General features: G+C 36.7%; 1 protein-coding gene across 1 annotated transcript in view; it reads left to right on the forward strand.

The window, feature by feature from the left end:
- Window positions 1-27500, forward strand: part of LOC135198425 (G-protein coupled receptor GRL101-like) — an 86727-nt gene that overhangs the window by 35514 nt on the left and 23713 nt on the right. Inside the window, exons 2-8 of the mRNA XM_064225956.1 lie at window positions 6371-6442; window positions 6824-6895; window positions 10987-11185; window positions 11933-12131; window positions 21036-21275; window positions 22554-22777; window positions 24068-24230. Of these exons, the coding sequence (XP_064082026.1) occupies window positions 11078-11185; window positions 11933-12131; window positions 21036-21275; window positions 22554-22777; window positions 24068-24230 (934 nt within the window). The 5' untranslated portion in view covers window positions 6371-6442; window positions 6824-6895; window positions 10987-11077. The remainder of the gene's footprint in view (window positions 1-6370; window positions 6443-6823; window positions 6896-10986; window positions 11186-11932; window positions 12132-21035; window positions 21276-22553; window positions 22778-24067; window positions 24231-27500) is intronic.

Consider the following 27500-nt stretch of genomic DNA (forward strand, 5'->3'; position numbering starts at 1 on the left):
AAACGTAAGAATTTTCGGGTCAAGTCAGGTTTGGACACTAAATGTATGAGTAGGTATCCTGTTCCTTACTAATTAGTGTACCTGCCTGCGACTCGTGAATTCAAATTTTAAGAAGGTAAATCCGATTAACGAACTTTCAACTGTGTGTCGAGCAGGGCTATGAGGGTAGCAACTTCATCCCTGGTAATTAAAATGCACCAGAACAGAAATTTTTCATCCCCTGAAAGCAATGGTTAGAGGAAAGTTGATTTCTCTGCCTGTATTGGTTTGAAGACCTACAAAATTTGGTTGTGCTTTAAATTCAAATAAGCGAGAGTAAACAAGTATGGAGGTTGTCTCGTGGAAATGCGTCAAAACATCCTGGTGGGAAACTTTAGTTCGTGGCAATTAATTAACAATCCCGTTCATTTTCTGTAAAAAATATAAATAAAAAAAAGTCTGACGTCATCCACATTTGATGTTATGAAAAGAGCACGCAATGTGATTGTTTTCATATGAACTTTGCCCAGTCGTAGCCTTCCATTTCAAGCAATATCCCGAATCAGTCATGTATTTTAGTATCAAAAGAGGGGATAACGAAATTAGATGAATATGTTCTGAATAAGAAAAATACCCTGAATATCACATGAACTCTGGTCATTTCCAAGTCCAAAATACCCTACACTACCCATGAACTCCCGTAATTTTTACGTCCAAAATACCCTACACATCCCATGAATTCCTGTAATCTTTAAGTGCAAAAACACATTATATCTCTCAACTTGAGTGATTACCATTCAAAGAACTCGTCCAGCTTTTAATAAGACAGGATTTGTCTTTTTAAAAGCGTAAATGAAATTTAAATGACAAATATCCCTTTCCTGTGAGACTCACGACTCCAGAGGTTTTTAGTTCTATTTACGAGTGTGCTCCTCACTATACTCTGTTGTTTCCATCTGTCCATCCGCCTGTGGTGTTCGCTCATGGTAACACTGCGTCCCAGGCTTTAGATAATTACGCTATGTGTAAGTTTTAGGTAAATAAAAGGATATCTGGGTGTACTTTTGCAACAGAAAAGCGTTTTAATAATTTACTGTATGCGAATTACACCGTTAATATTCGAAATAGGATATTGTTATTATTGTTGAATGTAACCTGAATGTAACTATCCAAAGCCCGGGACGCAGTGTTACCATATGCAAACACAACAGGCGGATGGACAGATGGAAAAAAACAGAGTATAGGAAGGCCAACATCATCTGCATTTATATGACACAGCCTCTCAATTCAAGACGATGCGTTATTACATCCAGATTCAATTCTACCAGTTTATCAGTTCAAAAATATCCAGGACATCTGTCGAGAAACCCTAGCCAAACAATAGAATCGCTTATTGCCTTCCAGGGACTCCAGATCAGACTGCATATGAAGATTAGATGTATGTATCTCAAAATATTTTGAGCGATTTGTCAAGAAAGATATTGTCTTATGCATAAATAATGATTTTTCGAAAGTTTACCAAGTGCCTTCGCAGCACCTAGTAAAGTGCAGTTCCGACGTTCTCGAATCCTCATACACCTGAGACTATAATTACTCAAGCGTTATCTGCACATGATCAGCATATCAGGCATTATTTTTCGTTTTGACGGTCAGTTTCACAGAGAAAACGTAGTATTCTAAGCATTCTGTTAATACATGTGTTTGCCTTACTGCATTATGACAACATAATAATTCAACTCGTTTCGTCGAGTTTAAAAAATATGTAAGACGTGGGTTTAACCATCTGTAATTCTTGCCACACGATATTCCCTAATGTTGTGATAGGAGTTATTTTACTCCAGTAATGGTGCCAAAAAATACATTTTTCTGCATTAAGTGCACAACAGCTTCTTACTTTCGAGTCGATGTTAAGCCACTCACAAACTCCTACAATTCGTCGTGGAGGAAATACTTCGAAATTGACCCATTTTCCACGAAACCCTTCAGTGATGATCGCCAGTTTTACTTTTCTGTCCTTTCTCAAGCATAGACCGAACCCAAAGCAGCGTGTCTGAAAAGGAAATAATTTCGCTCACGTTAAAGCAATAATGCATTGAGCACCATAATCAGTTTCATGAAACTAAATGATAATGGGTAAATACATTGTGATGTTATTAATATGAAGCTAGCCTATTGCCGGTAGGGGGTCTCTCTTCAGTTTCTCTCTCGCATGAAGAGTCTGACAGAACACGGTTAGTAAGGAAAGAGGTGCAAAAGTAAAGAAAAACGAATGCTACCAAACAGGAGCAGAAGACGAAAAACAAGGCACCGTACGTGGCCATTTCGTCAGACAGTACCTGCTCCCCGTTTGCAGCAGTGACTGAAACCGTTACGGAATCCTTGGAGTATCGATGGCTTCTTTGTTTGATTCTTCATTGCGCTTGTTATAGGTTCTTTTATCATAAGATTGGTGATCTTGTAATACAACAGCGCTGAAAAAAAAAAGAATAAAATAGAATAAGATTTTATGGCTTCAGGAAATGTTAAATAGTTAAATATTCCTTTTCTTAAAACGTCGCCTTCAGCAACGGGACGGAATCCCTTATACAAATTGAAATCTCAAGAGTAAAATTCCGTAGATTGGAGGACGACGCACATCAAGCAAAATTTTGTTTAAATCTTCGGATTTAAAAAAAATAATAAATCTAACCACTAAAAATTATTCCCTAAAGAATTCATTGCTGCAAAAATTCACTCCACGAAATTGACACAAGTAAATTGTACTTTCTGAACTGAGTTAAAACATTCAGTGCAACCAACAGTTTCAGTGTTGGTAATATCGTACCTCATCCCGTTTCAAATTAAGTAGGACGTAGTTTGGTTCATGGCTTAAAATTTTCGACATTATCTCAAATGACCAGACTTGGACTTGCACTCTTTCCGTGCCTGTTGTTTATGTGGTTTTCATGCTCTCGGGGTTTAGTTTCAAATGAAACTTGCTTTCTTGCAGGTGATTTGCTATAATTTAATATGATTTGTCTTGGCCTGTGGGAGGTTTATGTTTTTCAACCTCTGTCGTGCTTTGTTTGCATTACATTCTGCCTCTGATTTTCGTTTGTCTGTGACATTCTGGTATAGACTTCATTCTGATTGTACAGGTTTTACACTCGTATATATATATATATATATATATATATATATATATATAAATATATATATATATATATATATCTATATACTATATAGATATATAGTATTATATATATATATATATATATAGATTATATATATATATATATATATATATATATATATATATATATATATATAATACATATATAGATATATAGATATAGATATAGAGTATATATAGATATATATATATCTATATATATATATATATATATATATATATTATATATATTATGATTATAATCATAATATGTGACCTTAGTATGGAATATATATATATATTATATATAGAGATATATATAATAATTAATTATGTACATATATATAGATAGTTATAGATAGATATATATATATACTAGTATATATACATACATATATATATATAATATATATATATAAATATATATGTATTGTATACATATATATATAATCATAATAAGGTCACTTCACCAAACAAAGTGTCGGAAAAGTATAAATAAGGTTCAAGTGTAGAGAGGGATTCATTTAGATTAGTTATTTTTAACATGTTCGGAACAATATAAATAAGACATAACATATAATAGTTTCACATTTATAATTAACAGCAATACAAGGTACCAACTTTTCATTGAGGCACAGAAAGCAGAAGACCTGCAAGTTTTGACAGAAAGACCTGCTATAACAAGATGGTCTTACCATTATCGTTCAGTTGCAAAGGTTAAGCTTCGTTATGGAAGTTTGTTAGCAGTGCTTCACAAAGTTGAAGAGAGAGAGCTCTGATTCTGCAGCTGTAGCAAGTGGACTCCACAAGCAATTGCTGTCTTTCAAGTTTGCAATGAGCCTTCATGTTGCAGAACAAGTCTTCAAAGTTACCAATAGCTTGTCAGACCAGCTACAAGCAAAAGAATTATTGCTATTTGAAGCTTCCTCTCTCACACAGTCAACTATTAAAGAACTACAGGTCTTGAGAACAGATGAATGTTTCTCTAATATCTTTGACAAGGCTAAAGTTTTTTTTTTTTTTTTTTTTGCTGCATATGAGATTGATGCAAACTTGAAAGACTCCAATCAAGTAGGCAGACCAAAGCGGATCCAAAAGATCTCATCCAAGTTAAAAAGACTTTTTAACTCACTCAACTGTAGGTCGTGAGTTATATTTAATGCAACATGTTAAATTGCAGATATTCAAGGACCAATACAATAGATTATAACTTGATTTGTTTAGAAATTTCCACTACCTTTTCATCTTCATTTATTATCTCAAAATTTGATCTACAACAATTTTTAAGGAATAAAATTTTTTCAAACTTCCTTTACAAGTGGCTTCAAATTGCTGCTATTTTGTTGATATTTCTAAACAAATTCTCGGGGGGCCTTACACCGGTCTCCAGGACACCCAGCTGGTTATGCTCGCTTCGCTCGCCAACCATCCCCCCTTTTCAGGAGTGGGGGCCTCAAATAAACTTTTGCGTACTATTTCTCTAAGACTTTTCCCCTGCCCCCCAAGGAAAAATGAAATGACTCCCCTGTCTGTCTTACCTGTTACTTTCTTGTTGGTTATTGACTTTCATTCTCATGTTTAAAAGGTGCTCATAAACGGCAGAACCAAGGAAGAAGCCAATGCACCGGCGTACAATGTACTTGAGAGTGAATAAAAATAATCATGATCAGCACCTGAGCCCCTTTCTCCACCCAAGCTAAGGCCGGGAGAGCCAGGCATTGGCTGCTGATGTCACAGCTGGTAGGCCTATGAGCTCTCCAGAACCCCCTCCCTAACTCACACTTCGACAGGGAAATTTATCATACTACGAGTGAGGCATGGGAAGTTCAGGCAACATTAACTGTGCTATTTCTTGCAAACGTTACCTGTCACATTAGCTTTTATTCTTCTTCTGCTGAAATGTAGCATACTGCATGTCTTGCAGTTTCATTTTCCAGGTATCTTCCACTCTGTCGTGCCATGTTTTTTGGTATCTGTATATTTCCTGTTCTCTTTTTCTGAGTCTTACCCTGATACAAGGCCGGATTTTTTCCTGTGCATCTTTCCTCTGCCTCATTCTGGTCATTTATGCTTACATGGGGAGTAAGCCTACAAACTACGTTTTGTTGTTAATGTTGTTGGGGGGAGGGCGGTAAGAAAGATCTCTGGAAGATCCTAAAATGTGTCTGAAAAAGATGTTTCGCATTGAGTTAAAGATACAGGAATTTTAGGATAGGATATTTTTTATTTATTTATTAGAATTAAAACGTAAAATATTTAATGTATATGCTAACCAGTACAGAAAAAATATTGCTAATAACATATAGGGTATTTATTTTGATTGTCGTTGGTGAAACAAGGCTCTATTCGACTGTAGATTTTAGCACGTTTTACTTTATTTGGTGTACGGAATTTAGGCTATTTTCTGTTCGAGTATTTTGTTTCCACTTATAACTGAGAATATGTGAACGTGTTTAATTTATGACCTTTTTATTTGATTCTTGTTGTTAATGTAATTAGTACTAAGTGTGAGTGTTAATTACGAAGACCACTTCAGGTTAATGTTTACAATTTATGTGTGAGGGGAAAATCTTGCACGGATCCCGAGTAAGTTGGAGGTCGCATCACGCCTTGTTATACTCAAACTCATAGTCGTTCACTTTGTCTCAGGCATTTAAATTATGCACTTACAAGGATTTTGCGTTTTTGTCTTTTTGTTTGTTTGTGTGTTGATTTTATTTCTTGTTTTTGGCTTGCTTTTATTTCCTTGCTCATGTTGATAAGGTCTTAAGGCTCGTTATGATTTGTTGGCATGGTGCAGTAAGAGCGTGGCAGAAGTACAGAATGCCAAGGACAGAAATATACGTAAGGATGAAATAAAAAAAAAACGACATGGTCACTCACAGTCTTCCTTGTAAAGTGGTTTTCTTAATTCAAAACTATTAAGGTAATAAGTGAGAACTCATTCCATTCCACCAACTTCTTGTCCTGATTTGTTTCTTTATCAAAAATTAATTGTAACATTAATTTTTCTTTTGTATTGAACTCCATGCTGTAACTGGCCCTTGCATATTAATCACTCCATTCGTACACTACTGATAAACTTGTGTAGTATAGCTTTGGTGGGATGTGGCTTATTGGCATCACGTTTTGACAGACCTTTGCGTAGTCTTATGGCCTCTTCATATCAACCACCAACTAGTACATTATTGATAAAAATGTTATAGAATAGTTATGGTGAACCGTGACTATTTTTTTCAGGTATCTCCCAGACAACTACCTGGTGTCCCTCGATGAAGCCGCGTTCACAGGCCTAAAGAATTTACAAAAACTGTAAGTATGTCCGGAGCCAATTCAAGAACGTATGATCGTATTCTACTACTCTCATACTTACCGCAAATGTGTGTGCTTGTAGGAATGACATCAGTAACATTACTTTAAAAATCAGAGCACAAAACGAAACGAAACCCGTGATTGAAAGAGTGAGGGGTTTACTTTTAATCCGGAACCAAATGGTTTATGGAAGAGTTAGAGCAATTTAATTGGAAGCCGAGTCCGAGGGGGAGTTTTTGAGTTAATAACTAAAATACACGATAGTGGGTCCTTTTGATGAGAAAAAAATATGAGTTAATGTATACATATTTTGTGTCAGTCTCTAAATTGAATGTCGGAGTTGGTTATCTGTCATGTTCAATCAATGATTTTCTTACGCAGGGATCTTACGAATAATGAGCTGGCAATATTGAGTGGACGGACGTTTAGTGGGCTTCCACGACTGGCTCACTTGTGAGTATTTTTCTGTCCATAGATATGAATAGTACGTAAATCTCTCTCTCTCTCTCTCTCTCTCATATGCACTAACACACGCTGAAACTTGCATACCCGAAGTTTGCTCCTTATTATTCCTGTAATTACTTTCTTTGAAATTTCTCTCTCTCTCTCTCTCTCTCTCTCTCTCTCTCTCTCTCTCTCTCTCTCTCTCTCTCTCTCTCTCTCATTTAAAGCTCCTTCACATTTTATTGTGTAATTGTACTAACAACATCCAACCCTTCCAATTTTCCTTTGTTTATGAATGTCATTTGCATTCCATGGCGCCATTGAAGAGAGGAGTAAAATGTCATTAGCCCCGTGGCCATCTTTGTTTCTAAACTGTTTCTTCTTTACTGCGATTTTTTTTTTCACTGTCTTACTGCAGCTTCCAAATGAAGTTCCTTAGTAAGTATAATCATTTAAAACCGACTGGCAGCCGTTATCTCAATGCTCTGACGACTTAGTTTTCATGAACGTGAGATGAATTTGCTGACTTCCTCCCGGTGTATTCTTGCTGATTTTATATTGGCTATTTTTGAATTAAGGCAGTGATGTGTGCTTTGCCACGTTAATTCACTTATTAGAAACACTTCATTCTCCAGTATTCCCGACTTATTACCATTCTTTTTTTTATCTTTGTACCACTGTAACTTTTGAAAGGTTTTTATTGTCACTCTTTGCATCCATCACAAAACACTCCCATGTAAGTAGTCTTATCATATGAACGTCCTGGGTTGTATAGAAAAGATCTATAGATAGTATATCCCGCACATCAAAAATTTTAAGCTGGGTGTGAGGTGAATGTTTAGTGTAACGTATCGATGGGAGTCCATTCCAGGTAGCGATTGACCTTAGATGGATATTCCATGAAATGTAATTTAACAAGAGTGGTCGTTTAGTACTTCCAGGAGCCTATGTAGCGATGCATGTTGGGATTGCAAACCGAATCTTGCATTATCCAGACTCTCCTGTTAAGCATCAAACTCAGAGACAAAAACCGGGATTATCTTTTCCTCTTTTTAAAAAAGAATAGAAATAGGACTTTGCAACCTCATTCCGCTGTACGCAGTCTTTCCTCGTCCTCGTTAGAAATTCTCTGCTAATTCAGTGTGTTTAAGGTTCTCCCTTGAACAGATAGGAAATAACCGAATGTTTTGATTGTTCATTATTGCTTGGCCAATTTCCAACGTTATTCCTTTTTGTTTTATGAAGAACTCGGCTGATAACGATGCATCGGAAATTAATGCAAACATTCTTTTTGGACTGTTTTTAGCCTTTGCTGGGTATTAATGATAAATTTTCAACACCCTGATATCTTGAAATAGAAATGTATATATTAATGATTTTGTATTCCAGTTTGCACGGTTGATATCAGAAAATTGTTTAGACTATTCCCTCGGCAATCATTTAACATAAGCAAACAAAGTTTCCATTTCGGAATGTCATTGGGTGACATGAGTTGAGTCTTGGATTTTAGTATTAATTATCACAATTAAACACATTTTTCCATTTCTTATGGAGCAAACAACCTTCCGAGAACCTCTATCATTTTAGCGACTCACAAGCGGCATTCGAACCCTTAGCGAAATAAATGTTTATATCAAGTATTCATTGGTAGTAGAAATCTTGGAGTGTATATTTGGAAATGGTTTTGTGGCAAGGACGTACATTGTGTTGCATACGGCTTTCACGCTTGTGTTCAAGGAAATGCAAGGGCAGACAACTTGTCAAGGAGTATCCTGAGAGATTCCTTTTGTATCTGGACATAACTTCCCAAGCCAAAGGAAGTAAATACAGGAGACTTGGCTGAATCAAGAGGAATAGCTTGGTCGGAAGTAATTATATGTAGGAAATAGGAAATTATCCTTTACCAACAATTCTTAATGGCTGTACAACTGCAGTTGTTCTGCAATGGCTGTTTGGTCCACTTGGCTACGTAGCAGTTGCTGGTCCAAAGCACCTGTCTTGAGTGCTTCAGAGCCTCTCCTTCTACTTGTGCTGAGGTCAGGAAGCTAAGATCTCCCGGTTTCTCGAGGCAGATGCAGTTTGCAAATTGCGTGGAATATTTAGGTTGTTATGGAAAGCTGATTTCTTCAGAAGGTGGATATTGTACTGATAAACAGATTGTTTGAATGCTCAAGTGGAATTCAGTACTTTAATTTTATTTATTGATTTAATTCAACTCATTTCCTACTATCAGAATCCTATTTCTGCTATCGTAGTCAGATTAAATGGAGGAATCAATCAAAGCTATATATAAAAAGGATAAAAACGTAGCAGACCAGAGTATATCAAATAAAAAAAAGGAAAAGTAAAGGGTCAACAAATAAATGTTAACTTACTTAAAAACCAGTTGATTAATGCCACATACATTGCAATGCAGCTTTGCAACCTTTCAGAACTTACTAACATTTACGTGAATAATTCGGCCAGGTAGGCATCCCAATCGTGTAGTAAGAAGAATGAAAGGTCTCCGATACCGATCAGTATAACTTCGTGACACCTCAGAAAGGATGATTATGTGAAAATACAGATTTCTTGTTTCATTCGGAAAGTGGAAGAGTTTAGATCGGTGCAGTATAATTCATTTAGGGACTGCGAGGATATCACCTTCTTTATACTGTCTGGCATCAACTTGACCGATGAAGATTTCCTGAAAATTTTGTTACTTGTGTATCGTAACATTGCTGAAGTATCCAGATAGTATGATGTAATTGCCGCTTGGGTAATGTACTGTTGGTGTGCTCTGGTCCCGAATTTTACTGGGTCTCTGATTTCATGTAGCTAGATAACTAACCTCATAGTTAGCATTTTTCTAGACAAGATTCCAGCTCGTCCGTATGCAGCAGTCTTGGCCAAATTCTTGGACACTTTCTTCATCTTAATGTTGAACGATTGACTTCGACATCTTCGTGCTTAATGTATGAGCGTCATTTATAGTATTGTTAAGTAGTGGATATATGAGTTCATATCATGCTCTCACAAGTTTTGTATATTGATAGGTGATATATTGAAGATTTATTTTCCTTAAGTTTTTCCTTAAGGCAAAGTGCCACAATTCAGTTTAACAGTGGCGAGTTTTTTGGCACCCTTCCTCTTACTAGCATTCCATTAGTTACACAGAAAAGTACGTTGTTTTAGACAAAAAAAATGTCATTAAAGCTCAAAATGAAGGTATATAAGACAGTTATCATGCCTGTACTGTTAGGTGGGGCAGAAACTTGAGCACTTAAGAGGAAAGACGAGGAACTGTTGGAAAGACTGAGATGAAGATGGTGAGATGGATTGCTGGAATATCACTTCTGGAAAGGAGGGAGAGTCAAGGTATAAGAAGAATGTGTGGATATGTAATGTAAAGAAGGCTAACGAAGCCCTTCTGAGATGCTAGGGTCATGTAATGAGAAAGGAGGAGGTAGAACATGCCAGTGATGGGGAGGAGGAGTGTCGGGGCGCCGTCAGCGTATCAGATAGATGGATGTGGTGAGGACGGATATGGGTGAGGCGGGACTGGGGGAAGAAGATGCGAGGAATCGAAATAAATGGAAAAAGTTAACTCGAGCGACCAACCTTGCTGTAAGGTGGGATTAATAAAGTCGAAAGACGAAGAAGACGAGTTACGCAGAAAAGTACGACATCGTTTTGTGAAGCCTTGCATAAAGGAAAAACGAACCAGCAGATGAACTATCTGTCAGTTTATTGTGTAAAATAAGGAAAATGTTAAACCGGAAGGGGAAAGTAAAGAGATAATTAGAGATGGTAACTCAGCGGAAAAGAAGAGGGGATTAGAAACAGAAGCACTGGCTTTATTATAAAGAAACCCGAAGGAAGAGAGAAACATTCAAAAGAAAGAAAGAAAGAAATGAAGATAAAGGGCTAGAAATAATATGAAGGAAACAAACGATGTCATTGTGGGTCTTGCAAGAAAGGAAACAGAGAGAGCTATGAATTATATCAAGGGACGCTATCTTTCTTTTTCTCTGCTTGTCTTCATTTATTTAAAGAATGTTTAAATATCAAAGAGAAATTTCATTAGGTTAATTCCTGACCAGATTATATACCCTTTCCAGAGCTACTGACGAATGGCGCTGGTGCTGTTTAGTGAAGCAAGTCGAGACCTGCCTGCCGGAAGCAGATCAGTTTTCATCCTGTGAGGACCTCATGTCCAATATCGTCCTTCGGGTCTGCATCTGGATTCTGGGTTTAATCGCTCTCTTTGGCAATTCCTTTGTCATTTTCTGGAGGAGCATCTATTCCAGTGGGAATAAGGTGGGATCACATTCATATATATACATATATAGATATATATATAGAATATATCATCATAGATATATATATAGTATATATCTATCTATATAGATATATCTATATTTATATATATATAATATATATAATTAATAGATATATTATATAATATATATATAATATATATATATAATATAGATTATATAGATCTATATATGATATATATAATATATATATATATATATATATATATATATATATATCTATACACGTATACACATACACACACACACACACATATATATATATATAGATATATAATATATATATATATATATATATATATATATATAAGTGTGTGTGTGTGTGTGTGTGTGTGTGTGTGTGTGTGTGTGTGTGTGTTTGTCAGGATTTTTTTTACCAAAAATGTTTGATAGAAATCACGATGTTATTTCTCTGTATCTATGTGCTTTGATCGACATTGCACTGAAATAGATATCCAATTTTACACCATGCCAGTGCAACGTTGATTCTCCTGAATATAACGTGTAACCTATGTCGGACTTATTTAAGTCCTTTTGTTTTAGCATTTTTATGAATATATTTATCTGTACACGTTAAACAGAATTGCTTATATAATCATTTACATCCATTTGGTATCCAAAGCCAATAGTTAGATTGCTCTGTTGTTGAGGTCACTTAATCAGCAGAGATTTCCTGACTTCATAGGACCCAGAAGGAAATTCGTGAATCTTTAATTCCCATTTACAGATGCACTCTTTCCTGATTGTGAACCTTGGCTTGGGCGATCTGATGATGGGTGTGTATTTGCTGATCGTTGCCGTGGTTGACCTGCAGTACCGCGGCGTGTATGCAGCTTACGAGGAGGCTTGGAGGTCGTCCTCTCTTTGTCAGGTGGCCGGATTCATCAGTACATTTTCCTCCGAACTCTCTGTCTTCACACTTACAGGTAGGGTCATAATAAAAAAAAAATCTCCCCCCCCCAAAAAGAAAAAAAATGTGCAAGAATATAATTGAAAAGAAGTTATCACCTCCAATATAGAGCACATCTTACGCATGTTTAAGGCAGTTGTCTGATGTTTATCTTTTGTCAGTAAGATGTATGTTCAAGTGAAGTGGCTGAAATAACTATATGGTCAGTTATATCTCATAGTTTATATCATTAAGTGCCTGTATATTTTATGAAAGTAGAATAGGAAATGTACATAGAAATAATCACAATAAACATGTGGTATCTAGATGCAGGTTTCCAACCGATATGAAGGCCAATCAACCTATCTCATTTTCTTAGGTAAACTTAAAAGAATCATGTGAAGTTCTCCGAAGCTATATACAACAATTTGTAATTTACTGAAAGAGACACTGGCCACACATTGATTATGGCTGTTTTTCTGGATACTGTAACACATTCATTTTTGTTGTGTACGGGTATTTAATTAACACTTAAAGACAGGCGCATATTGTACTGAAGGGCAAAGATTGTGCTATTTAGATAATATATGCACATAGTGTACTGAAGCCAAATATGCAAAAATGGTCTGTTTTTGCGTTAGCGTGGCTAAGTCTTCTTTTTCTTGGCATTTTTGTGTAGAAATTTTGAGCCTCTTACAATGTATGCATGGAATGGGAGATACATAACTACATTCACTTCAGACAGCATCTCTTATTTTGTATCGTTTATTCCGAGATCCATGTGTTCACTTACATATCTCTCTACAACACCTTCCTTATAGAACAGCTTATTCTCCCTAAGTTCTTGCTCATCTTATACCTCGAGTAATCTACCTCGTTTCCTTTACTGAACTTTTAATTTACTGAAGACACTACTACTCCTACCCTCTGTACTTACATATGCTCTTCAATGTCCTTGTGGCACCATCATATATTTTATACTACTCATCAGCTTTCCTACTTCTTATTTCGTCCATTTTCATTTTTTCTTCTCCAATTTAAACCTGTATTTATCTTATTCAGAAATGCATTAGTCTCGCCACTCTTCGCTTACAGCCATCCAATTTGTGTTCATTTAATGTTTAGTAACACGCTGTTTTATAAACTCTTTCCTCACCAATTCCTTTTCTCAAGCATGTTGATGAATATACTTTTGTGGAAACCGTGATTTCCAATAGTAAAGGCACTTTCTAAAATCATTTCCACAAGACACTCCAGAGCTCCATACACTCTGATGCCGCCATCTCTTTTTCTGTGACCTACTCAAGCATTTAGATAACTTAGTACAACAACCCTTTTATATTCTCCAAACACAGTCAGGCACAGGTTCGTATTTTCCAAAAAGAAAATGTCCCCATCAGGCTCTCCTAGGCCACTTACATTCACATTTCAAGTTTTTTTTTCTTTTTTACAAAACTCCGTCTTACCATACTATCTTCAAACTAACTCTTTCACCCATCTCGATTCTTCTAGTATCCAAGTTCTTACACTCCTTCTCCCTCCCATTCTTGCTCACATTACCCTTTCACCTTTGCTTCAATAATTTTCAAAACATCCAGCTTTGTCTCATTAGACAGATCAACTATCATACATGCCTTATGTTCTGTACCACATCCACGCTCATTCTTAACAAGAAAGCTTAGTGCTTTGTTATTCTACTGATTTTGGTCCCTGGTCATTGAGTAACTTTCACACTATTCTGCCATATTCTTATACCGACGTTCCTCAGGAGATAATAGAGTAAATCTAGTATCCTGGTCTCCTAGCTTAGGTTCGAGGGTAGGTGGCTAGCCCAATATCCCTATATACCTAAGAGGTGGCCAAGTGGCCTTTTAAGTCACCCAGGTAGATACATGTACTAACCATACCCAAATTTACATCACGTATAAATATTATCGGTATAACGTACTTAGCAATGCCTTATTAAGTGTTGGTAACTGGATATGTGATTCCTTATTTACCATTGATTGAATAGGAGAATAAGGAAATCCTAAAAGCTGAGTAAAGTATAGCATTAGATATGGACAATGAAAAACCTGGAGTGCTTCTGCAGATGCAAATCTCAGTGAAAAGGAAAGACTATGGAGCTTTTAATTAGAAAAATAAGGTAGCTTAAAGGGTCAAGAAGAGACAGCCAACGAATGATAAAATCGTGAGTGCCAAAGCCATTAAAATTCTATTCTGTAATAAATGCTTACGTATAAATAATTATTGTAAATGAGAATTATTGTAAATGAGAATGAAAGAAAACAGATAGTTTATGAAGGGATTTTAAGGGAACTCCCAGGTGCAGCCAGGGAGGGAGTCACATTATCGAAAAGATAAAAAGGGGATCAACTGAAGAGTTCTGAGAATGAAGAATTAATGGCTCTTTGCATAAATAAGCAGCAAGAATTAATTAAAACTGGGTTGTTATTGTCCATGGAATAGATGTCCCCTAGTGTCGTACCGTAAAAGCCGACAATCCAAACTGTTAGAATTTCAATAGTCGGATTTGGATTTTACTTTTTACGGACCTGGACGTGATTCTTCCCTTCACCCCTAACCCTTCTCCTGAACACACATACACACACACACACACACACACACACACACACACACACCCATATACAGAATATTTCAGAGATGATAAAGAGAGGGAAAGGAATCAAAGGATTTGCTTTTGTAAAAGGCAACATGGCTCAAATTATTGTTCCCTTTGTTTACCAGGTGCCTTTTCAAATACAATCGTGTTGGAACCAACTTGTCATTATTTCTTCTTTTGATAGCTGCCCATTGTGAAAATTTCTCTCTCTCTCTCTCTCTCTCTCTCTCTCTCTCGTCTCTCTCCTTCCTCTATTAAAAATATATATAGTATTAATTTTATATATTATATAATAATAATAATTAATATTGATAATCTTTATATATATATATATATATATATATATATATATTATATATATATATATAATATATATGTGTGTGTGTGTGTGTGTGTGTGTGTGTGTGTGTGTGTGTCTGTAATTTACATTATGTTTTAATATAAAGTGGCACATTAATCATTGTCGAAATTCCAGTGTCATTAAACCAACGTATAACGACTAGTCTTGTTTCATGGGAACAAAAGACAAAAAAAAAAGAAAACTAACTTCTACGCTATAGCGATATTAATCATATATTGAGGATCAAAATATTTTCAGGTGGTTACCTGTTATTACCCGTCTGTATCCGTAGCCCATTTCGTTTGAGTGCGCTGATGAGCTGATCGAACGGATGCCATCAGTGTTCTCTCTCTCTCTCTCTCTCTCTCTCTCTCTCTCTCTCTCTCACACATTGTCTGTTGTTTTATGGTTATTACATCTTAAATATTATCGGAAGTTAATACAAATATTTTATTGATAACATTGACATTGGTCGTTAAACAACTGCATTTCTTTCTGTTGTCGAATTGCATTTCTTGACCTTACTTAAGCTGTGCACTTAGGTTTTTTTGTAGTATTCTCAATTCATCCTTGTATGTCATCTAATCGTCCTTTGTAAATCCTCTAGATTTTCATGTAACTTACGTGTGCTGCTGCAAAGGGAGCAACTTTTTCCCTTAACAGCTTTTAAGGAGTTTACTCCTCTCAAAGCTCTTTTCCTCGTATGGATATCCGTTGTCAGCCTCATCTCTCAATGTGCTTCTGCTGAGAATTGAATCTCGCCGCATTCTGTGTATTTGGTCCTCCTCCTGATCGAGGTCGATTTTTTCAAACTCATCTTTTCCATTCCATCAGCTCGGATGTTTGTCTGTTGGTTGGGCAAGACCCCGTGCTGACAAATGGCCACCCAGCTTCTTCTAAACCAACTTGCATTATAATTATAGTAAGTTGGTCTTAGAGCGCTAACGTATTCCCATTGCCAAATCTGTATTTTAAATTTGACTTATAAGCTTGAAATTTCGCAATGCTGTTCTGGACCCTTAACGTAATTTATAGTATTTAAAAGGTTAGTCATGAGCGACCTAGGCAATAGACAGGTCATCGCGCTTTCACACTGTGTCCTAGAGCAAGAATCCCCAACCCGCAGCCCTTAAGAATGTTCAGTTTGGCCCTCTGAACAATATAAGAATTATTATTTTGTTGTCCAACAGAGTGCGCGTAGCTAACTGCATGACAGGGTATTTTGCTACATTTCAAATATTTGCGCCAAGTTTTATGTGATTCAGAACCACTTTCTAAAGTAATGATAATAATAACTGAAAATTTTCATTTTGCAATTCATAAGACGAAAAACTTATGCAATAACACTGCTTAGAACCGAGCCGAACGTGATTTGAACATGCATATTTAATGTTAACTCTTACCGCCTACCGTGATTCAACTTCAGTGTTGAATTTCTATCAAAGAGTGTTTTGTTGTCCTTTCTGGTGAGTTTCGCTTTCTGATTTAGGGTTTGGTGCGTTCTCGTTTTGTTTTTCTCTCGCTTTTTCTGTAGTAACCAAACTAAAGAAAGATTAGCTATTATTTTGTAACAAAATTAATGCCTGTGACGACGTAGAGTTAGATAAACAAAATTAAGAGTGATATGTAGATGACGAAAATTGTTGAACACGGTATAATCGGTTTTGGATGAATTTAATAAAAAGAATTATTACGAAAGAAAATGAGCAAAGCATTTCTTCAAGTGGAATAATATTTTGTATTGAGACTTTACATGATGTTAGTTCGTAATTTCCCTATGGTGTGGTCAAAAGTGACCGCAGTATTTCGTCAAGTGGTATTATTTTGTAACGAGAATATACAGTTTCAACTCCGTATATATTTTATCTATTTATTTATATATATTTTGTTGGAGTTTTTGTAATATAGACATTTCCCCCCCTCATGTCAAAACGCGTTATGAAACACAGCATAAGAAATATTTTTTCAATTCAATGTGATGTGCGCTCAAACAAGATAACAGCTTTGAAAAAATCAGTATCAGCACAGCAAACGTTCGTTAAAAGCTAAACCAGCGAAACCGAATCGTGCGTGCGTGCCAGCTAGTCGTCGCCAAGTATATATGTGAAAAGCGAAGACACTCGATAATGGAGAATTTGTAAGGGTGCACCGCGGTACAAACGGTTAAAGAATTACGCCTCGAAAAAGTTGTCACTTTTTCACAATTTAAGTTTTTCTGCTTCAAGAGTCGACAAGGCGATTGGAAGCTGTGAGTGGAGAAAGTAGTACTCAGTTTCCCGTACTTTTCTTTATCCAATGATGTTCTGGATACAGCAAAACTTCTGATCTTTATCAGAAGTGTTGACAACAACTTTCAGACTGGGCAAGAGTTGTGTGCCCTACGAAGCATGAATCCTGTAAGTAGGTAGTGCCTTCAGTACACCTCATGCGGTGTACTGGTGGCATTACTTAAGGTTTTTGTAGCGTTCCTTTAGCCCTTAACTGCAACCCCCTTCATCCCTTTACTGTAACCCCGTTCATATTTTCTTCCTCCCATTTTACTTTCCATCCTCTTGTAAGAGGATTTTCGCCGGTTTCACCTATCAAAAGTTTTCCTGTCACTTTCACTTTCAGTGCTGAATGCCCTCGTAGGTCCCAGCGCTTGGGTTTGGTCTAAATTTTGTATTCTATTCTACGTAGTAGGAAAGATACTACAACATCAGAAAGCCTAGTTTTAGAAGTATCTATCTCGGGCAGTAAAAATCCTTAATTTAAGTTGGGTCAGGCTAAAAAGTGTAACCACAGACGGAGCAGAAAACATGGTGGGAAGCAAAGAAGGTTGATCAAAAAATCTGCACTGAAGTTGTTAGTGCTGATGCCACACCCTCTCTGAAGTTTCATTGCATTATTCATCAACAGGCTCTATGGACCTTCAATTTGAAGATGCATACAGTCGTCGTATCAATTTCATTAGACGTCATGGTTTGAATCACCGTCAGTTTAATTTAAAATAAATTCAGAGTTTGGTGGTACATTGTACCACACTGGAGTGAGGTGGCTGAGCAAAGGAATAGTTCTCAGGGGACTTTTTACGCTTCTCCATGAAATGAAATATATTTTTCTGGAAAATTAAAGTTTCAAGAAGCATTTTCAGGTCCCGACTACCGGTTTTTGCTAAGCTATTTTGCGTCCTATTGGCTTCGTTAGAAACGGAAAAGTTGCCGCCGTCCGCTGAGATTCCTGCTGTTTTCTTCGAGTGTCGTAATCTTGATATTTTCTGTAACAGCAACGGTTACCTCGTAGCGTGTTCGCTGACGACATTCAAATGATGTTGATTATAATCCTAATGCCTAAGTTTCGTTAAGGCATACGTATGATCATAGAGGTTCCTTATCTCAATTTGTATGCTATTCTGTGGTTAGAGTTAAGTGACATGACTGGCCCTTGGCTATCCCACGTTTCTCACCAAGCACGAGGCTGCGCCTCAGTGGTGTGGTCGGTATGGTGTTGGCGTACCACCTCGGTGGCAGCGATTTCGATTCTCGGTCATTCCATTGAGGTGTGAGAGATGTGTATTTCTGGTGATAGAAATTCACTCTGGACGTGGTTCGGAAGTCACGTAAAGCCGTTGGTCCTTTTGCTGAATAACCACCAGTTCCACGCACCGTAAAAACACCATACAAACAAACAAACAAACAAACAAACCACGTAAGAGGATATGCAATATCCGAATATAAGGATGGATATCAAGACGTTTTGATTCAAACAAAATTTATGTTGTTTGGACCCCCTTTTTCTTGTATTAGTGAGACTTCTTGTTTTTCACGATATATAGATTAAGTATTAGCATTGAGTGGTTTCTCTCTCTCTCTCTCTCTCTCTCTCTCTCTCTCTCTCTCTCTCTCTCTCTCTCTCTCTCCCTCCCTTTTACAAACTCCGGTTTTCCGAAACTTTTCAGTGTACAAATTCCAAATTTGCTAACTAAAAAAAATATGCTATATCTCCCATAAACGACAGCGAGCGACTGATATATATCTAAACTAGTGCCTGAATTATGTTTCATTCTGTAACATAACGGCCGTGGTCTGCTTTCAATATATACCCGTAATTCTGTCAACCTGAATACCAGCGTAGTCTACTACCATGAAAAATAATAATAATTCACAGAACTCATTTTTATTTGCTGGTTTTTATTCTTTTGCTTGTGCTATAATGGAGGAATTTTTTGTTTTAAGAAATGTCTACTTTAAGCAACAAACAATCTCTTTTTCCGAGGCGCGGTGCCATTTTCCCAGCATTGTCTTTATCTATCCACGAAACCTGCAAAACCCCATTTTTATAGAATAATGAATTTTGCCTTGTACATTTTAGTTTCACGAAAATCTGATTTTCAGTTATCTTTCCAAAGTCTGTTATGTAAAAAGCCTTGATTGGACGAATGGATGGTATAAGGAAACCATTCCGACCATTGATCGTGTGTTACGAAGAATTGCAATCACTTCAACATGGTTTTATTAGTATTCTTTATAGTAGCCTATTTGTTGATTTGTCCCTTATCATATATGCATTTAGGATACAGTACTGTCAGTAATATTATACCTCTATGCTTTTAGTTATTACCTCTGCCTACCAAGGTATTGATTTGATTTCATTTTGAAACTGATTCAAGTTAGTTTCTTGATCCATGTTTTTCATCGCTTCTGTTATTGTTACCACGGTTTGTGAGATAAAACGCAATCACAGAGTATATTTAGGGTGCTTTGATAATTGTTTCCTAGTATTCAGGAAAGAAAACGTACGTGATAGGGTATTTTGGATGGCTGCCGAACAGCTTTGAGTAGGTATGTAGTCTGTTATTGCTTTTTGGGGTATTATTATTGCCATGTTATGGCTTTCATAACTTGGATCACCGGTGAAATGGATGAAATTGCTACTTATATCTCTGGAGCACCCTTGCATAAGGGCAAGAATATCTGATACATCTCGTTTTTTTTTACAATCCAGTCCATTTAATGTTACTTCAAGTTCAGTGGCCCATGGAACTGGTAAAAATTCAATTTGTCCAGTAGTCGAAACATAATCTTACTTGTATCTCAAAGACATAAAGAAGGATAATCCTATCGGTAGCAGGGCTGACCTCCCCGAAGGTTTTTCTTTTTCTTCTTCTTCTTCTTATTCTTCTTCTTCTTCTTCTTCTTCTTCTTCTTCTTCTTCAAAGGATCAGTAATGATAATAGTGTTGTGTCTGAAGTTATCAAAAGTCATTAGAAATACTCAGATGTTTGCTAGTTCATGATAACATTTCAAGAATTACTGGTTTTTCAGCAACTGGCGGATGGAATGTATTCACCCGTTGAGGTTGCTAGCTTCTAATTCCTGCCCTCCCCACACTCCGTGGGGTTTGCAAGTCTTTGGCATCCGTATATAGATGATCAGATGTTCGTGGTTGACCAACGTTGCTTAAGTTTGTAAATCAAGCGTAATGGAAATGATCCGAATTGAAGAAAAACAAATAGATATATATAGATATCATATATATATATATATATATATAATATCTTTATCTTATATATATATAACTATATAGACATATATATATGATATATATTATATTATTTATTATATTAGTCTAACTTATATATCAAGTTAATATAATATATATCGTATATATATACACTATATATATAGTTTATATATGTATATATATATTTACATATATATATATATATATATTTATATTATATATATATATTATATAGATATATTATATTATATAATATATATTATCATATATATATAAACTATATATATAGCTTATAAATATATATATATAATTTATTATATATTTTTATAATATGATATATATATATTATATATATATATAACATATATATATATATATATATATATATATATATATATATATTCGTTCTGACACACACTCATATAGCAATAGCTTTACTAGAATGGTGCTTATGTATTACGAATATCTATTGACAGTTATAACTGTGGATCGACTGATGGTCATCAAGTTCCCCTTCGGTGTCCGTCGCCTGGGCGGAGGTGTCACGAAACAGGTGATGGGCGGAGTGTGGGTGCTGGTGACCCTGTTAGCCGCCCTTCCACTGACATACCTCGACTATTTCAAGAACTTCTACGGGAGGTCCGGAGTCTGCCTCGCTCTGCACATCACCAATGAGAAGCCAAATGGGTGGGAGTATGCAGTCTTCATTTTCCTTGGTGAGGATTTCCAATGTCTTGGAATATATTTTTGTATCTTTATTGTAAGTGTATCTTTACAAGTTTTGTTTATAACAGTGTATATCTGGGTATAGAAAAGAATGACCTAGCTGCTGAGTTTTCGATGTTCTGATACCCAATAAAATACAGCTGTGACACTTTATGCGCTGTTTGGAATGCCTTGTGTAAACTAGATGTATGATAGAGGTCTTTCTCATGTATTTTGAAGTATTGTTGTGCTTTCCACATCATATCTGTCAAAACAAGCCCTATTTTTCTTGCCAATCAAACCGTTTGCATGAAGTGGTCGTGGCTTCAACGGGAAATTTCACGTATTTATAAAGATACGAGAACGCCTCAAAACAGTCTATCGGTCTTTGTGATTAGGTTGTCTCACGAGACACCGAAAAACTCCCTTTTGATTATTAAATCATTTTTGCTTACAACAGCAAAGAATAAGTCCCTTTTAAAAAGTTAAATAGTTACCGAGCCAGTTCAGGGCCATTAAACTTCAGGGAAAATGTCGCTATCTGAGTATTCTGCCACAGTGAATTACAGCAAGCAAGCAAGAACTTTTTTTTTACATCAGTCACTGAGATTCGTAATACCCGCCTCCCCGTACGTGTGTATCGCTTCCTTCTTGCAGAGATGAATAAAGGGCAGAAGCATATCTCACGGAAAATTGCTCTTGCAACATTTACGAATATAATTTATAAAAATCTTTTAACTTTTTCACTTGACAAGTTGGCAGTTGTAGCAAATGGCTTAAGCATCAAAGAGTCGGCATTGAAACAAACTTCTCTCTCATGACCAACCTTCAGGGATTTGCCGCCCTTGTCCATTTCCTTGGCATTTATTCATCGAAGAAATCTCAGTCATAAAACGTCAGATAAGTTTGGCTTTTTGTTGCGTTTTAAGAGGAAAGTCAGTTTACTGGTTGTTCTTTGTACAAAATATCTTTCATCTCATCATTTTTTCAAATTAAAAAGTAACTAAACATAAAAAGACCATCCATCATGAAAATAGTTGGTAAGATTCGAACAAATGCACAGTACTTTATTTTACTTTACTTTTGCTGAGAATGACAGAACAAAAACGATTGAATGCATTATAAGTATGTGTTTGCATGTGAAATTAAAAATTGCATTGGCAATAGGTCTCAGAAAATGCGGGCATGGAAATTAATCTGCACGCTGCATTCATTAGACGGATTACTAACTGAACCGTTTCAGTTCGATGGGATATTTCTATTATAATTGTTGTATTTTCTTTCAACAGTATTAAACTTGCTGAGCTTTAGTGTGATCGCAGTGAGTTACGCCCTCATGTACGCTGTTGCTCGTGAAACGCGAACAGCCGTGGGCAGTGGTCCTGAGGCACGCCCTAGTGAGAGCGGCATGGCCACTAGGATGACTCTCATTGTAGCAACCGACGCTGCTTGCTGGCTCCCGATCATCTTCCTGGGAATCGCCTCTCTCTGTGGTGCAGCTGTGCCTCCCAAGGTATGAATAAGGGCTCCATACTCTACTTCTAAAGTGCGTAGCACTGGACAAAAAAAGAGGAAGCTTTACGTTAGTCGCTAGTGCGTTCTTTGATGGCCGAATTAATTATTTAAACGTCTGTGGAAAACATAAAGATCATAATGGTTAAAAATGTAGTAGTTGAAGGTATTGTAATTATACAATATTTTGTTTAAAATCAATTATTTTTTTTTACTTTTCTATTTGATAAGTTTACTCTGAGGGACAGGTGATCGTTCGGAATTTTGATTGTGACTGGTATGAAGGATAAATGTGTTCGGTTCATAGGTTCAAAATTTCTTTGCTCTCTTCAAAAATAACCAGTCAAATAATCACCAATGGTCCTTGGACATGGGGTTGGTAGACATACTATAGCAGGTTCACATCAGCCGTACATTTGATGTCTAGGCCAGTCCCTTACGACGCTCCTGATTGGCTTTTGATAAGCCAATGACAGGGCTGGAAACTCTCAGTCTCTCTCGAGAGTTCACATAGGCAGGATGCATGTTCCACCGCTCCTGAGGGATACGTTTTTTTAAAGTATACCTCAGGAGCGAGAGAGACTGAGAGTTTGCAATCCTGTGATTGGCTCATCAACAGCCAATCAGGAGAGTCGTAAGGGACTGGCCTAGACATCATATGCATAGTTGATGTGAATCTACTATAGTAGTTCTACAGAATATTGACCTTAATAGTACCTACTGAATAGCAGGACAACGAGCTTGAGAATTTTATATACCATTCACAATGACGTTGATTTGAATAGAAGGTCGAGACACGTACGGACATTACACCGTAAGGAGGTTTGATTCAATGTCTCCCTTCTTCGTAACTACCCAAGGATCTCTGGGTTTGTGCTGAACGATGCAAAGTCTGAACGTGTTCATTACTCTCTGATGGGTCTTTCCTCGATGGTGACCCCCAATAAAGTTCGGGGGGCGTTATCTAGGACTAATATATATGTTTATACTCTTTTGTTTGTTTTTACGGTCATCCCCAACGCGGTTGCCTCTTCGACTTTTGTTGTTGCACCTACACAGAAGTGGCGATGCGTTTCTGTATATATATATATATATATATATATATACTATATATATATATATATATATATATATATATATATATATATATATATATATATATATATATATATATATATATAGTGTGGGTGTCATTTCGCTAGTATACGATTATAGTTGCTTGGATGGTGTTATGTTCTAAAAGGACGAAATTTCCCAAATAGGAATCCCTCTATTCTCAACCCTTCCGCAGGTATTCTCATGGATAGCCGTCTTCGTCCTCCCTCTGAACGCAGCTGTTAATCCTGTCTTGTATACATTGTCGACTGCGCCTGTTCGCAAGCGCTTGAAGAGTCTCCGGCAGAGATTCTGCGCCATGTGGGGACACCAGTCGAGGTCAGCTCCAGCACGGTCAGGTCAGAGGCTTTTAGGTCATTCGTAGTTGTAACCTTGCTTAGAGTAACTGTTTGTGCATGTTTGTTTATGTTTATTTTTCCGTTCGCTACTTCGTACGTGAGAGTTCAGCTAAAAGTATCGTTAACGGCATCAAAACATTACTTTTCGAGTCAGTCGCTGCGTCAAACCATTGTTCATATCAGTCAGGAAAAACAGCTGCTTGCTATTGCTAACTGCTACATGGTTTTGTCGCGTTTTACTTTGTCGGGGCCTTTTATGGAAACGCATAGGAGGAGGTTATAATCAATTATCATGTGTGATAAATGCCGCTTGCAAGAATCCAACAGTTTAATCGTTACAGAGAACATCTTGTGTCCGTGATCACTGATGATTCTTTACTAGTTTATTATGTTATTTACTGAATAAGCGGGAAAAATATGAATTATAATGCAACCTTGATTTGAAACAGAAAGACTATTTGTGGAAATTTTATATTTGCTTTTCTAAAATATCCCAAGTGCAATGTGATTGTGTAAGACAGTTATTGCTAAGCAGAGCCTTAGAGCAAAACATTTCAATGACGATGAAATGCCTTCATTTCACAGTGAAAGTTTAATGCAAATTGAACACACTAAGTGTAATTTCATATATGGCACGTGTAAGATTTGCCAGTAAATGCTTTTGTCGATTGACTGGTTTACCAAATAGTTTATCCTCCAAATTTCTGTAGTATTGGATTAGAAAATAAAAAGACAGGTGTCGTTGCCTCTTCCAACCAAATTATTGCTGAACCAGTGACTATCTACCTGTGGAAAAAATGCTCCCGCAGTTTACTTTCAGTTTCTTTGCCACTGCAATCCAAACCTACGTAGCATCGTCAGTCAACATCATATTGATTTTTCTAAGATATACTACTTCATACACCTCTTACCACCCTCTCCCCCTCTCCCAAGTGCATAGGGCTTTCGTTGAAAACAATTCTTTTAGTTTTTCGATTTTCCAGCATGGGGTAATTAGCTGTTAGACCATTGCTTTTCGTAATTTAAAACGATTACTGTCTAATTTACCTTACCAAAAAGAGAATGGAATGATGGGAAATTAGTAAGGTTTCTGTGTAATGAAAATGTAATCAAACTGGATTTGTCATTATTTGCGATATTTTTTTATGTTGAATTTATTCATATTGTCTGATTATAAATCCATATCGTGGTTTGGTGTTTGAGACATTATTTTCAAGTCAGTTAAATATAAGGAATGGCTACACTCCAATCTACACACATTACACTTCACGCAGTGCGGTGCACTGTAGGAATTACTTAAGCTAAGATCTTTGCAGCGTCCTATCGGGCCCTTTCATTCCTTTTACTGTACCCCCATTCATATTTTCTTTCTTCCATCTTACTTTTCACTCTCTCCTAACAGTTGTTTAGTAGTGCAACTGCGAGGTTGTCCTCCTGTTACAACTTGAACAATTTTTTATTCTCATTTTCACTCTCAGCTCTGAATGCTCTCATAGGTCTCAGCGCTTGGTCTATGGCTTAAATTTTATATGCCAATTCCTATACCGGATTACACTATTTAAGTTCTATTTACTGTTACTTCCCTATCCATCGTCCGAGTAGTGTCTGCTGTCTCTTTCCTCTTGTCACCCTTGACGTGCCTATGAAACTCATCGCATAACAGAATCGTTACCGCATCATCTTGACGACTCAACCAACCCACTTAAAGTCAGTGGAATCAAGCTTTATTCGTCATTCTGTGTTCATATTTTCAGCCATTTTACTCCATGTTACCTACATAGTTTTTCATTTCAACCATATATACGCCATTTACATAAAGGAGACAGATTTAAAATTTATCCGATTTAATAAATCTTTCGTACATAAATAATTTTACCTTCATACACCATTATGAATTTTACTATATCTGCAGAGCTGTCAGGAAATAAGAGTCAACTCTCCTCCCATTATTCTACCGTCATCCTTATAGATTGCCTCTACCATGTGTCAAGTACCGACAGCTTCCCCGTCTTGCATGCAACACTGAGCTTCCATTTTCCAACTTCCTGGCTTCCATTTATTGTATAAACATACTTTCTTTGGCATTATTATCTTTTATTGAATATGTTGATTCATTTATTTTCAACAGTCGCACTGCATACCAACCGTTTTTGTCCACTAGCATTATGACGCTCATTGACCAGTGAGTGGCATTCTCCTCCTCAGCGCCTGACCCTTGGCCCTAAATAATATATGAGTGTGTCCACCCACGCTTCCTCTCCCTTCAAGCGTTGATCCTGCACCTCATCCTTGCGAGGCTAGGTTGCAGAACCTGAAAAAATGCTGAAGTTAGGACATCAAGTCTCCTGTCAAGCTGCGATTTACAACGTACTGTAGATGGGAGACTTCCTGATGTTATTATTGGGAATTTCAACTGTTGTCATTCCAGTTTCCTCAGAGCGAGGGTGATCTCAAATCAAGATCTGTTTTCTGAAATTTTTTTTTTTTTTTTTTCTTTTGTATGACAAATAAGAGGCAATGTATGAAGCAGTGTATAGATTGTATGTATCTTGATACATGTGACAGCAGTAAAGTTTTTCTTTTAAGAGAGGAAATTGCCGTAGTTTTCTAAAACAATGGCTTTTATTTTTTATATTGGTTTGATCTTCATCTCCATCTACTTTGTTACTATTATTAATCAGCAATTTATCATCAACGGATGATTTCCATTTCATATTTATCCCACAAATGTGCACCAGTACTATGTGCTCCTTCCTAAACTTGTCATCTTCTAGCATCAATGCTAAGGCAAGGGACACGTGGGAAAACATTACACATTACTTGCTCTTAGCATTTCATATTAAAGCTCACTCAAGGGTGCATAGAATGTTGCTTGATTAACTGGGGGATGTTTAATATCATTACTAGCATCACAAGGGGAATTAATCACGGCATTGAACCAAAATTGGGGAGTGAGAAGCTGAGCCAAGGAGGGGAAGTCGCCTATGAAGAAGGAAACGAAATAAAGACAAGAGGCAAAAACGACTCATTGACTGCACTAGAAATTACTCGCACAGTACCTGAAAATCTTGGCCTTGTTTTCTTCTCATCTGCTGATCGATCTGGGCATTATGGAAGGTAAAAGAGCGCATGTGGGATCCCCAGAGAAAGCATGGGAGCAAAAATTGGACGTGTCTGGGAAATCTGAGGGCAAGCTGTTATGGCGACTCGTCCTTTTAAAATCTTGGTCTAGAGGGGCTTCACCCCCATTCAGGACACCTGTAGAGATTA

This window comes from Macrobrachium nipponense, chromosome 22, assembly GCF_015104395.2.
Source record: "Macrobrachium nipponense isolate FS-2020 chromosome 22, ASM1510439v2, whole genome shotgun sequence".
NCBI classification, from domain to species: domain Eukaryota; kingdom Metazoa; phylum Arthropoda; class Malacostraca; order Decapoda; family Palaemonidae; genus Macrobrachium; species Macrobrachium nipponense.